Source organism: Canis lupus, chromosome 12 (genome assembly GCF_011100685.1).
Source record: "Canis lupus familiaris isolate Mischka breed German Shepherd chromosome 12, alternate assembly UU_Cfam_GSD_1.0, whole genome shotgun sequence".
NCBI classification, from domain to species: Eukaryota; Metazoa; Chordata; class Mammalia; order Carnivora; family Canidae; genus Canis; species Canis lupus.
The window spans coordinates 47,048,271-47,062,041 of NC_049233.1; the positions used below are offsets into that span (position 1 = coordinate 47,048,271).

At 39.1% G+C, this 13,771-nt stretch overlaps 1 protein-coding gene and 1 pseudogene across 7 annotated transcripts; one reads left to right on the plus strand and one right to left on the minus strand.

Moving 5' to 3' along the window:
* Positions 1-232: 232 nt before the first annotated feature.
* On the minus strand, positions 233-1,017 carry LOC610493 (annotated as a pseudogene).
* Positions 1,018-1,519: 502 nt separating this feature from the next.
* On the plus strand, positions 1,520-11,966 carry SMIM8 (small integral membrane protein 8). Of its 7 annotated transcripts, none has more exons than XM_038554672.1 (5): positions 1,551-1,714; positions 3,023-3,072; positions 3,471-3,600; positions 9,609-9,769; positions 11,504-11,966. In XM_038554672.1, exons 4-5 carry the CDS (start codon positions 9,635-9,637, stop codon positions 11,660-11,662), a joined length of 294 nt encoding a protein of 97 aa, XP_038410600.1. In that variant the 5' UTR covers positions 1,551-1,714; positions 3,023-3,072; positions 3,471-3,600; positions 9,609-9,634; the 3' UTR covers positions 11,663-11,966. The 7 variants fall into 7 exon arrangements, with proteins under 7 accessions (XP_038410602.1, XP_038410600.1, XP_038410605.1 ...); XM_038554676.1 differs by having other exon boundaries at positions 1,588-1,605; XM_038554674.1 differs by lacking the exon at positions 3,471-3,600 and having other exon boundaries at positions 1,520-1,605.
* Positions 11,967-13,771: the final 1,805 nt, after the last annotated feature.

The window sequence follows — 13,771 nt, forward strand, 5'->3', positions numbered from 1 at the left end:
CGAAGGCGGCGCTAAACCTCTGAGCCACCCAGGCTGCCCCCAACAAATTTATTTTTTATTTATTTATTTTCCCAATCTGTATTTTATTACTGAAATACACTGTCCTACTCGCACCACCCCACAATAAAAATCTTACCTAGATTCCCCATCACCCCCTCCAGCCCCCCAGCCAGCCCCCTACAAGCGCTTCAGGATTCTCTGCCCACTGGCCATTTTGAAGTGTGTCCTTTGGGTAGCCACCAGCTGGTGTCTTTGTGGAGAAAATGGAGAGGAGAGACGGAGCCTCAGGAGGGACTTATTTGAGGGCCTTGGCCACTTGCTCACAAGCCAGCTCGATCTCCTCATCATCTGGACAGGTGGAGGCAAACTCTTCCCGAGCACAGGCATTACGCAAGTACCGATGCACCCCGCGGAACACCTCTGGGATGGAGAATCCCCTGGATTTCTTACACACCACCTGTACTATGTGGAGTTTTGGCAAGAGGTTGCAGTCAGCCAGAGTGAGCTCATTGCCATCCAGAAACTTCCTCTGTGAGATGCCCTCATCCTCAGCACGGGTCTCATCCACTTCTTCTGGGAGGGGGGATGTCAAGTAATTGTCTAAAACTCTCAGGGCTTTCGGGAGCCCCTTCTCCAGATTATCATTGAGTGCCGGGTTTGGATTCTTGATGTAAGCAGAAAATTTGGCAAGTATGTCCAGCCCAGCCGTGTTGGATTCAGGGTTCAGAGCTGCCAGCTTGGGGTACCTGGGAGGGCACAGCACTGCCTCCAGAAACTCCTCAATCTTGGTGTCTGTGTGCACTTCAGTGCGGTAGCGAAGGAAAGGGAGCTGCCCTCCTGGGCACAGCGTCTGTACCGTCTCGGTCCGCCTCTTGGTGTCAACAGTGGTTACGTTGAAGGTGACTCCTTTGAGCCAGAGTACCATGAACAGTCTCTGGGAGAAGGGGCAGTTCCCAATCTTGGCCCCATCACTGCCGCCTTCAGGAACAGTTCAACCCGAGGTTGTTCTTCAGCCATGGTTGCGACGGGGCCCCCCCACAAATTTAACATCAGGAAAGTATGTACAAGTCAGCAACCCTAGCTATTCTTATCACACCACAGCTCCACACACCTTGCATCTTGCAATGTCAAGGCACTAGTAGAATGACAGAGCAGTGACTGCACATCTGACTGTGCGTTTAAAATCGGGGCAGGAGGACACCAAATCCCAGCCTTCTTTCCCATCTCAGAATACTTTCTTTCCAGCAAATAAACAAATAAACATATATAGATTTCTAGGTGATGTCTCCTTTTATTCATACAAAACACAGGCACACAAAATTAGAACCTAGGGAGGCTGATAAACTAAAGGTAAGAAAGGAAGAAACTAAACATGCCCCCTGCAGGGTCCTGCAGGGGAGTCCGTGGGCGCGCCCCCCTGGGACTGACCGAGCTGCAGGCCTGGGTCCCGCGCCCCGCGCCCCGCGCCCCGCGCGCCCCTGCGCCGCAGCCTCCCAGCTGTAGGGGCCGCTGTGGCGCCGAGCCGGCTGCGCGCCGGGCCGCTCTGTCCCGCAGGCGGAGACGAGGCGGAGCTGGGAGGCGGCGCCGGAGGTGACCTCGCGGCAGGTGAGCGGCGGCTGCTGGCAGGTGACGGCGGGGCTCGGCGCGGCCGCCCCACCACGCTCTCTGCTCCCTGACCTTGGAGGGCCGGTGGCCCTGCAGGCCTGACTCCCAGGTGCGTCGGAGCCTCGCCGCTCGTGGGGGCCCCAAGCCGTCGGGGGGAGCCCCCTCCCGTGCCAGGACCCCGGCCCTGGTCCTGGACCCCCTCCCGCATCCCCACATCCTGGACAGCACCGTGGCGTCCCAGCTCACCAAACTCTTATTTAGGGGCAAACGGTGTCACGTGCTCTCCTTGCAGCACAGCGTCTGGAACTTGGTTGAATGCAGTTGCTTTTTCTGGAGGCTTCACGCGCATCTGTCTTTGAGTAGTAGCTGCACACGGAGAGGGGAGTAGACCTAAGTAGACCTAAGTCGTACTTTACGGCCCTCGGATTGTCTGTAACAGCCGCTGTGAACATCTTTCTGCCCCCCCCCCCTTTTTAAGATTATTTATTTGTTTGTTTGTTTATTTATTTGAGAGAGAGGCAGAGACACAGGCAGAGGGAGAAGCAGGCTCCATGCAGGGAGCTCTATGTGGGACTCGATCCCGGGTCTCCAGGATCAGGCCCCGGGCTGAAGGCGGCAGCACTAAACCGCTGGGGCCCTGGGCTGCCCCCAACATCTTTCTCCCTTCCTCAGGTACAGTAAGTTCAAGAAATGGAAAGACACTTTTAAAAGTAGGTGTTTTTTGTTTTACATCAAAAACAAGAAATACAGAATCCATTTAGAAAATTCAAGTGTTTACAATTTTAGGTTTCCTGATTCTGGTGATAACGTGTAAATGCAGCATCTTACCGATTTTGGAGTACTGTGGGGGTGAAGTAGTGGATTAGGGGTGAGCTGGAAATGGAGAGGCCTGGATTATCTCACTCCCATTGGCAAAGACAATCTCTTTGGGTCTAGGTTTCTCTGTTTAAAAAAGGGAATTGGGGCAGCTCGGGTGGCCCAGCGGTTTAGCGCCGACTTCGGCCCAGGGCGTGATCCTGGAGACCCCGGATCAAGTCCCACGTCGGGCTCCCTGTGTCTCTCTCTCTCTGTGTCTCATGAATAAATAAATAAAATCTTAAAAAAAAAAAAAAGAAAAGAATTTGACTAGATGGTATGACAATAGCTGTTAACATTGAACATCTGTTATATCTTTTTTTTTTTTTTCTGTTATATCCTTTTAAAAGTGTGATCTCACTTAATCCACACAGCTGTTCCATGCAGTAGGTAACATTACCCCTTTGGGTGGAGACTGAGGCCCACAGAGGTTGTCACTTATTCCAAGAGCTCCAGCTTATGAGTAGCAAAGTTGGAATTTGAGGCTATGCTGAATTCCCTCAAGGCGTAAAACCCTGATTCTATCCCAAACTTGCTTATTCTAATTTAAATTATTTTACAGGTGTTCTGTCCCAGACTTCGAATTATTTTCTTAAATATCAAGATACTGTGGTAAGTGAAACTAAAATAACAAGTATATTTTATATCTCACTAAAATAGTTTGTCCATTTTATAATTCCTTCTCTCTAACATCCTATAATTCTGGTAATTTTGTTTTGACATCTTCTATTGAAATACTGATTTCAAAAATGAATATCCGAAGATTAAATTTTTCCCCAAAGTAACTCATAGTCTTTTTGTCTTGGTCTGATTTCCATGTACAACATGATATAGATAGTCATGCCAATTTTATGTCAATGAGTTGTTTAATACCCGTTGCCAAATACTTTCTGGATCATCCCCCTGACCGAGAATTTTAGTGAAGGAGGGAAAATTATCAAAAAATGACCAGTTCTGACTGTCTAAGACTATCTCGTACAGCCTCACACATTGTGTATTATTAATTCCAGGAGGGCGCTATTCTCACACTTTGAGGTGTGAAGGACCCTCATGGAGCTGTGTAAGGAGGCATCCTTTATCACTGCAGCTTCCTTTTCCCATCACATATTTCCTTCACAAGAGGATGGACAGAAGAAAAAGGTGAACTTTTTACCAGGGAGAGACATAGGAAGTAAATAGAGCTTAATTTAGATAATTTTTCTTTACAGGTAGGTATGAAAAATCGTACCCATAAAAAATATATAAACGACAGTTTCATATCATTTGTCAATAAAGGAACAAGAAACGAGTGATGGAAAAATGGAAAAATGGAAAAGAAATACAAGAAGGGCTCCAGGACAGATTGCATCAGCCAAGGGTGGCCTCTTGGATACCTGATTTATTGAGTATTTTGCAAGTGGGCCCACACACAGACTAATCACTTAGTCTTAGCTAGGAGCAGAGCAATGCCAAGTTTCCATCATCCCTGCCAGACTCTGTGTGTGTTTGTTTTGTGTGATTTCCTTTTTAACACAATAAATGAGAAGTTTTTCCCTAGCTTAAAAATAAACCTATCTTTAAAAGTGAGTTGAAGTAGAGATTGGTCAATATCATATGCAAATATAAGTAAGTGCTTGCAGTGGGAAACAAGAGTAAGGGAGAAAGTTGGACAAAGTGATGGGAGGACAAGTTCTGAAGGAAGTGTGCTAGATGTTAAATAGATGTGTTTTTGTCTTAGGTACAGTTCAAGTGGTGATGTCAGATTACTGGTGTGCTTTAATTTATGATTAGTTCAGCAGCTTTTACAAATGGAATTTACATTAGCTCTGCAGTTGAAAATAGTCAGCTTTCACTTCTAGATTAAAAGTTTACTTTTTAAAAAAAAAGTATCGTAAAGTTTCTTTCTTTTTTTTAAGATAGATTTATTTATTTATTTATTTATTTATTTATTTATTTATTTATTTATTTATGAGAGATACAGAGAGAGAGAGGCAGAGACACAGGCAGAGGGAGATGCAGGCTCCATGCAGGGAGCCTGACGTGGGACTCGATCCAGGGTCTCCAGGATCATGCCCTGGGCTGAAGGTGGCGCTAAACCGCTGAGCCACCGGGTCCGCCCAAAAGTTTACTTTTGATGTAGATATTTGTTTTCCCCTCAAATTTTGACTGTGAACAAAACACTCAAGGTTTTGCACTCTCTCTATATACTTATCCAACCAACACATTTTTAATTTCTGCTCCAGCCATATATCTATAGCTCTGTGGGCCAGGCATATAAAGAGATATAAAGAGATTCAAAAGAACTTTCTACATGACAGGATACTGTATTGTTTTGTGTCTTATATATAACATTTTTGACTACTAAAGCCCTTTATAGACTCAGTAATCTACATTTTTAATTCAAAGTGTATGTTAAGATTCTTTGTTCAATAGATTGTATAAACAAATTCATGTAATTTTGGGGAGAACTATTATAACATCTTCAGTGACTGTGGCTCATAAAAAAAGCAGCAATTGGGAACTTGGGTGCCTCAGTCGGTTGAGCATCCAACTCTTGATTTGGGCTCCGGTCATGATCTCAGGGTCATGAGACTAAGCTCCGATTTGGGCTCCTTAGTGTGTGGAATCTGCTTGTCCCTCTCCCTCTGCTCCTTCTCCGACTCTCTCAAATAAAATATTTAAAAAAGCAATAAAATTGAACTGTCTCATACCACATCTTATGAAAGACTGATATATAATGGAAAATGTTACTTATCCACTTTGTTGAAAGTATCACAAGCAATGGAAATTGTGACATATGAAATATTTTTTCTCTTTTAAATATTTTTATTTATTTATTCACGAGAGATACAGAGAGAGGCAGAGACATAGGCAGAGGAAGAAGCAGGCTCCTGGCAAGGAGCCCAATGCAGGAACTCAATCCCAGGATCCCAGGGTCATGACCCAAGCCAAAGGCAGACACTCAGCCACTGAGCCACCCAGGTGCCCCTGTAGCATATGAAATCTTTTAAATATAGTGCGGTAGGTAATCCCTTAATTTGTAAATGTCTCTATAATAAACATTTCTGGTGGCTTCCAGTTCAAGTATTTGTCATTCCTGGTAAAAAGTTTAACATAAATAGTGCATTATTAAGTGAATATGGATGTCTAGAGATTGCAGTATAATAAATACTACCTTAGTTATTTACTTCATTACAAAGAAAACATAGGTTCTACTAAGGAAAAGAGGAGACCAAGGAATCTTGCAAATAAAATTAAGTCCTTATAGGGGTGCCTGAGTGGCTCAGTCAATTAAACGTTCAACTTTTAATCTCTGATCTTGATATCGAGGTCATGAGTTCAAGCCCCATGTTGGGCTCCCCACATTGGGGGTTGGGCTTCTTGTGTTGCGCTTCCCACGGGGTGTAGAGTCTACTTAAAAACAAATTAAGTCATTACAATTCATGTTAGAACACTTAGTCCATAGTTTTTGTAGACATTTCATATAGGTTGAATTTCAACATTTAACATCACTGAATCCCTTAGAGTTAATTTAAAATTTTTTTGCATCCTTTGATTTTGAAATGGTGAAATCTGTCTTGTTTTTGGACTTGAGGTAAGGACTGAGTTAACCATACTCAATTCTTGGCATATTTTTATCAACGCAGAATGTATGTGTTTAACTGTGGTCCGAAAACCCTTCTGTGCTCTACAGTATGTGCCCTTTGTACCCACCTTCCCCATTATCTTGTTTTTCTTCCCAGTAAACAATTTTAAACCATATTCTACTGGATATCTTTGTTTTAATTATATACAGCAGTTTCTCATTAATTGAAGAAAAATGCTGCTTTGTCAGTTTATGGTTAGATGACCTACCTTTGTGTATTTGCTTTTTCAGGCCTTCCTACTATTTTTTATCTAATGCCTTAGTTTCAATTAGCAGTATACTCTGAGGCTGTGATTCAGTCCTCACAGTATGACTATTGTATTAACTATTTACTGCCTCACATTTTTATTATGGGTATAGCCGATTTACAGACTATACTATTGCTTCCACTTTAGTGATTGCTTCTTTCTGAATTTTCTTTCTCCCTGTTACAGTCAGTCGTGTTAAGTAGAAACATCACTGGTACTAGGCTTAGGCATCTGGTAACCCACATTTGTCACTTAAATTCTAAAGGCATTAGTACATGCCAAGTACCCTGCTCTCATGGCTGAGAGGGAAAGATGAAATGCTAGCAGTTTTAATAGAAGGAAATGAAAGCAATAGGAGTAGGTTGTTGCCATGAGAAAGGAGTAGCAGCAAAGAAATCCTTCCCCCTATATTGTTGACATTATTGAGGGATTAGGTCATAAATGAAGAGGAAGTTAAAGGGATTCTGGGCCTAAAGCAGAAACAAATGCCAGTACCCTATAATAGCTATGTTTATGTGGTATCAAGAAATTAGTGCAGGTCAGAGTGCTTGGCTGGCTCCATTAGAAGAGCAGGTGACTTTTGATCTCAGAGTTTGAGCCCCATGTTAGGTGTAGAGATTACTTAAATAAACTTAAAAGAATGTTTTTAAGTTAGTGCAGGACATGGACACGGCACATAAGTGGACCTCTTGGTCAGCAGAAAGCAGTGGATTTTTTTGCCAGCCTTGGGCAAGATGAGTTTCAAGCAAGTGTATATGGCTGCACAAATTTCAGGCACATTATGAAATCGTTTTAGAAGTTGTCTGTAGTGAAAAAAAAAAAAAAAAACTAGTTCCAGTGGAAAAAATTAGTAACTTGCATACAGGAGAAATTTAAAAAAAAAAAAACAAACAACAATTACTAGTTACAGTTTGAATGATGTTTGAAATGCTAATTAAATTTATGAGTTGCTACCTCATGTACTTCATGGCCAAGGTAGACTTTGCAAAAGAAGTAAACAAAGATTGATCATTGCTCTATTCTGCTATAATGCATCTTGGACAGGAAAGGTGATACTCTTTGTCTTTGGCAAGTCAGTTTACCCTCAGTGCTTCAGAAATGTTTGTTTGGGGGATCCCTGGGTGGCTCAGCGGTTTAGCACCTGCCTTTGGCCCAGGGCACGATCCTGGAGTCCCGGGATCAAGTCCCAAATAAATAAATAAATAAATCTTTTTAAAAAAAAATGTTTGTTTGCTCCCCTGTAGTTACCAAACCAGTACCTGTACCTGAAAAATGAGAAGTTTATTTAACGAATGGCCCAGTAATGTTGGCAAGAGATGAAAAGAGCAAAACATGATATCCTCCTGCTGGTAGACAATTGCTCTGCCTACAACATAGCCCTATGCATGGATCATGTGTGTGTTGAGTTTTTCCCATTGAACTGCACAGCCATTCTAAAGCTATCAGATGGGGGTATAATTTTCACAGTGAAAGTGCACTGCTGAAACAATTCTAAATTTAGAAGAGAAAACAGAAAATAGAATGAAGCTAGCTATTGATATGATTGCTGAGATCCGGTGGTCTGTAGAGCCATCCACATAGTGAAATTTTGGCAGAAAACAGACATGATTCCTGTGGAATTCCCTGAGGTTAACCAGGAAGAAGACTGCAAACCAAGCATGGTATTTGAAATAGTCTGGTACTCAGTTGTTACTGGTCTCTCAAACCAGTTTGATTTTAAAGAGTTTGTAGCTAGAGATAACAAGTTGAACTATTTTCCAAGAGTTAGCAAATCCTAAAATTGCTATAGAAGAGCTAACTAATGTCAAAGTGAATGATGATGATGATGATGATGATGACATTGACAACCATAATATTCAGTGGATGATGGAACAGGAGACAGTGAACATTTCAGAAGCCCCGGCAAGTATATATAAGAAGCATTAAGAATCTATCCCTTCAGAAAAAAAAAAAAATTTCCCTTCAGGTAGGTGTTTCTGATAAAGTATTTATCTAAGTGGTCTAAGTGGTATAGATGAAGTAACTACTTCAACAAAAATAGTTTTGAAAAAACAACTCCTGGGGTACCTGGGTGGCCCATTCAGTTAAGTATCTGCCTTTGTTCGGCTCAGGTCATGATATCAGGATCTTGGGATCAAGCCCTCCATCAGGCTCCCTGCTCAGTGGGCAGTCTGCCTCTCTCTCTCCCTCTGCCCCTCCCACTCATGCGCGCTCTCTCTCTCTCTCACAGATAAATAAATATAATCTTAAAAAAATAGTTTAAAAAAACCTGAACTCCTAATTTTCTCCATACTTAATGAAATTGTAAAAATATTGCTTTTATAAAATCTGTAAAATGAAAGACTTAAAGACTGTATGAACAAAGCCACAATGAGTGCTTAAATATGAATGTTGGACTCTTGTGTCATAACATGTACTATATGGTAGGGTTGCACATTTCCCCAGAGAAGTTTATTATATTGTCATTAATTTCAGCCTTTAAAAGGTTTCTTTACCTACCTCTTCCCTTCCAACCCTTCCCTTCCTCCCCAACATTAGGTGGCAGGAATGATAAGAATAAGCTTTTGCCTATTAGTACCTAGAAGAGAAGAATATTCACAAAATGTTGACATTTTAGCTGGGAGAACCAGAAGCTAAAAGACACATTTGGATTTAATAGGATAGAGTTAGAGTAATTTAGAGAAAGAAGGATATTCAGATTGAGGAGATAGCAGAACAATCCTTCCCAGAAAGTCACTGACATGCCAGTGAGGAGTGAAAATAACTACTTAGCCTTACTGCTTGGTGCTCATGCTTGGGTAGGCCAGCAGATTGTTGAGAAGCACAGGCCAGAGGGGAAGCTGTGGGAGAAATTGAGGGATGCTAGCGTCCTTTCAGCTGTTGGAAGGTGAGGAAGAGTGAAAATAGGAGGAAATAAGGATATGGATTAACCACTGCCCCGCCCACCCTTAATACCTTTTTCATATAACAAGATACGGTGTGACTCAGACCAAGGAATAATTCTCCAGGCTTCTGTGAAAGTAGGAAAACAACTTTTGCCCACCTCACTGGTTTGTTCTGAGAGATGAGAAAATAAGTTTTACCAAACAACATTTAAAGCACCATTTACAAAGTACATGATATACAAAGTAATAAAACAATTGGTAATCACTTTTGGTATATATCTGGACTAGAATTCAAAAAAATGAATGAGTACGGAATGATTTTTTAAAGAACATTATCAAAAAACATGGTCATGAAAAAAAGTATTTTTTTATTATTTTTTTAATTTTTAGGTAATAAATCATTGTTAGTCAAGAAGATGTCTTCAGCACCTGAGTCTCCCGGCTTTAAAAAGGAACCACCCAAAGAGAAAGACTTTCAAAATCCAGGGCTTAGAGGAGTCCGCACAACAACCTTATTTCGAGCTGTGAATCCAGAGCTCTTCATTAAGCCTGTAAGAAATATATCTAGGATAAGATGTTATGTTCAGTTTAGTTAGGCTATCAGAAATAGGAAGTTTTTATTTTCCTGTAACATTTGATTGTATCATGAAAATTTCATGTTGACTAATGACCTCTCAATAAAAGCAGGTGGAAGGAAAATTTTAAATGCTATTTTTTAAATGCTATTTTTCTGAATATACATGTAAAACTCATCATTTTGAGGGTATTGAGAACCTTAACACAATATAGTCGCACTTTAATAGATCACTTCTCAAATTCCTATTTAAACTTTTATTTTAATGGTTGTACTAATTTGAAGGAAATTTTTGTTATTTGATCAGGTACTATTAAGTAAATAAGATCTTCCCTTGAAACAAAACAAAATAAAAATCTGGTCATTCTTAGAGACTACAATTCCAGCCTTTATTATATTTTTACTTACGGGATACTACAAATATTATGAAAAGTTACAAAACATACACTTGTACACTGTAAAGGAGTTAGCTAATCACTTATATTCTTGTTGCAAATTATTGACTATATTTGACCAGTTTTATTTTTAAATAAAGATAAATTTGTTTTAAAATGAATGTAAATGAAATCAAGTTGTTATACAATATATTTAAATGAGTTGAATTTGGTTAGAGTATTAACATAGTTGCCAGTGTAAACTGTTTAAAGTTAAATAGGTCAGTTTAACAATCAAATCATTAAGTCAAGGTAGAATGTTTTACAACCTTTGAACAGATTTGTTGTTTTAATTGCCAAGTGCATTTCAAGATTTGTAGATTCAAACTGCTTTGAGCTTGTGGCCTTTCTTGTGTGTCCATCCAAGTGAAAAAGTTTGACCTTTATTCTTTTGATGATTAAGATTTGAAATAGCAATACAGCAGATATGACAGAAGCAGAAAATACTAATTGAAAGTTGTATTGATTACAATTACTGTGCACTCACACTGACCTACAAAAGGCTAATTTGTTGAGTGTGAATGCACAAAAAAGAAGATATGAGTTATACCACAGACGGGACAAAACATTTCTGTGGAGTTGTGAACATCTTGCCTATTTTTTTTTTTTTTCCAGTTTCAAAGTTATATTGCTTTGTCTCTTAGGGTCTTAGAGTTTTCAGCAGTTAATCAAGGTTATAACAGCATAGTATCTGCCCCAATCACTAAATTTCTTGAGCTTATAGAGTAGGTTCCCAGAGAAGAGTGTATAGATTGTTATTTTTGTTGCACTTAATATGTGACATGAAAATGAAAGGCTTTTTGCAAGTTATCCATGAACTCAGGCAAGAAGAATAGCATGTATACTTTATTCCTAATAAGATTAACTAATTGAAGTTTTGCCTGTGGGGAAGCTGGGTTCAGGCAAGTTAAGCAGCTTTTCCATGTCACCCAGATAACAATGAAAACTCTGCGGACCAGATCCATTTCCGTGCCTCATTTCCCTTCGCCTCTCTTCCAACCACCATGTTCCTGAAGGTGGAGGCCTGAGAACCAGGTTGGAGACAGGAGAAAGACTAGAGAGGAGAAGCAAGAGTCTTCTATAATTTTTGAATGATCAGGAGCTGAAGTAATTGAATAAGGAACTAGGTAAATTGTTATAATGGAAAATATCACCACAGGAATGCTAGTGTGGTAATAAAGACTTGGTATGTCAAGGGGGAAGTGCCACAAATATTTGGGTCTCCTCAAATTATTAGTCTTAATGAGGATTTATTTTTTTTTTTTTGTCTTTGGCAGAACAAACCTGTAATGGCTTTCGGATTGATAACTCTTTCGCTTTGCGTGGCATATATTGGTTATCTACATGCAACACAAGAGAATAAAAAGGACCTGTACGAAGCTATTGATAGTGAGGGACACAGTTACATGAGGAGAAGAACATCTAAATGGGACTAATAGTGCTGGATAGCACCAGTGGAGCTTCTTAAAGGGCCCTGAAATCTTCAAAGGAAAGACTTTGTGAGTGCATAGTATCAGCTTCTTGTTCTGGAAAGTGCTGATGAGGAAAAAAAGGTAGCAGTTGCAGCCAGGCCCTGAGACTGCAGCCCTTACCTAATTCTTTTTCCACAGTGGGAGCTTCTCAATTAAGTCCTCGTATCAAAGTGCCAAGAGAACGGAAGTTGTTTTTGTTAATTATTAAGTTCTATATAATAAAAGAACCCAATGCTGTGAAATTTGCAGGGTATTTTTAATGTTTTAAGGTGAATTGTTCATTTGCAACTGTTGTGAGAGTTTTGTTTTGTTTTGCTGTCCGCAAAGGCAATGTTCATTTTCTTCCTGGCACAGAACCTGTTATTTATGAAAAGAAAGAAAGAATTGCAAATTATTATGAAGCCTGCAGTCAACATTCAAGACAAAGAATTTTTAGAGTCACAGGTGGCTCATATATTTAGGTACTCCATTTCAGCTACTTTTGGACCAGAATTTTATTTCCTTTGAAAAGGTATTCCCACTCAACTACTAAAATTAATAAAAGAATAACCCAATGCAATTGGAGTTCTTCTCCAAAAAAACCATATTATACTGAGGTATGATGTTTTTATGTGATTACAACCAAATATTCTATTTTAGTTTTTGTAAATTAATATTACAATGATATTATGAACATAAAACCAAATTTCCTTATGGTTATTTTAAAACTAGAACTATTTAATAGATAAGAAAAGAAGGTCTTCTTACTCTCCTGGCTTTACTTTATATAATTTAGATTTTTCTGGATGTGTTTCATTTGTAAATTTTTATCCTGTTTTCCAAATCACTGTAATCAGTAATAAATCTTATCCATGAAATTTTGTATCATTTATTATTACCAAGTAACAATAATTACATAGGCAGAGTTTATCATCATAGTTTGAGCTTTTAATTTCCAGTACTTTATTGTGGTTTTGTAAGATATGTGAAAATGCAATTATGTCTTATTTGTAGATATTAAAGAGTTTAACTGTTATCAATATGCAACTAAATCAAATCTTTATTCCTGAGCCCTAAATATTTCTTTGCTATACCTCTCTATATAGTACACTGCATCAGTTTAAAATGCACATAAGTGGTATAAAATGCCTTTTGATTTAAAGTATTATCTTTTGTTTTTGGTATCCCTATGTTCTTGGCTGTTAAAGAACTAGAATTCTTATATTTTCAATTTACTCATTTAATGTCACACTGTCATCTTTAATAATTCCTCTATTTATTATTCAACAAAATAAATTGATATTTGGTGCGGGAGATAGGTGAACTATCAAGAGACCATTGAAGCACAGAAGGGCAGTGGGAAATGCACAGAGCAGCCTTAAGCCATATGACATTTATGTGTATGAATACATGCATATTTGCATATGTCATTTCTGCCATATACACTTTTATCAGCTCTTCTGATCAAAGTTGCTTGTCTTGCACAGGTGTCTGTTTAGCATGAGAAGAATATGGGTTGAAATCTATCTTCTCCATTGACTAGTTTTGTGCCTTAGATGATACACTTAGCCTCTCAATCTGTTTCCTTATAGGGATGTATTCTATATTAAATAGGATCATATTGTTGCTTTTGGTTACTGAAAAATAACCATAAGAAAGTTTGTTTCATGTTTATAATATCATTGCAACATTAATTTACAAAAATTAAAATAGATAACATTTGGTTGTAATCAAATAAAAACATCATACCTCAGTATAATATGCTTTTTTTTTTTTTTTTCAAAGAAAAACTCCCAATTGTATTGCCTTATTTTCTGATAGATAATCCATATCTTGCAGATTGGCTATGAGGCTTTATGAAATATTTGTTGATACATATGCAGTGGATTCAGCAAGGCATGCAGCTGTGGAAAATAATAGGAGGGAACAATCATATTGAATTTTAGGAACAAGTAACCTAACTATGATACTTTTTACAGAGTGGTTACAAGTTACAGCACAGGCTTTGTGTGTGCAGAGTGTCCAAGGCTGCCTGGCTGTGTATTGATGTTCTTAATCATTCTCTTAAGGAAAAAATGCCACTTTGACAAAATC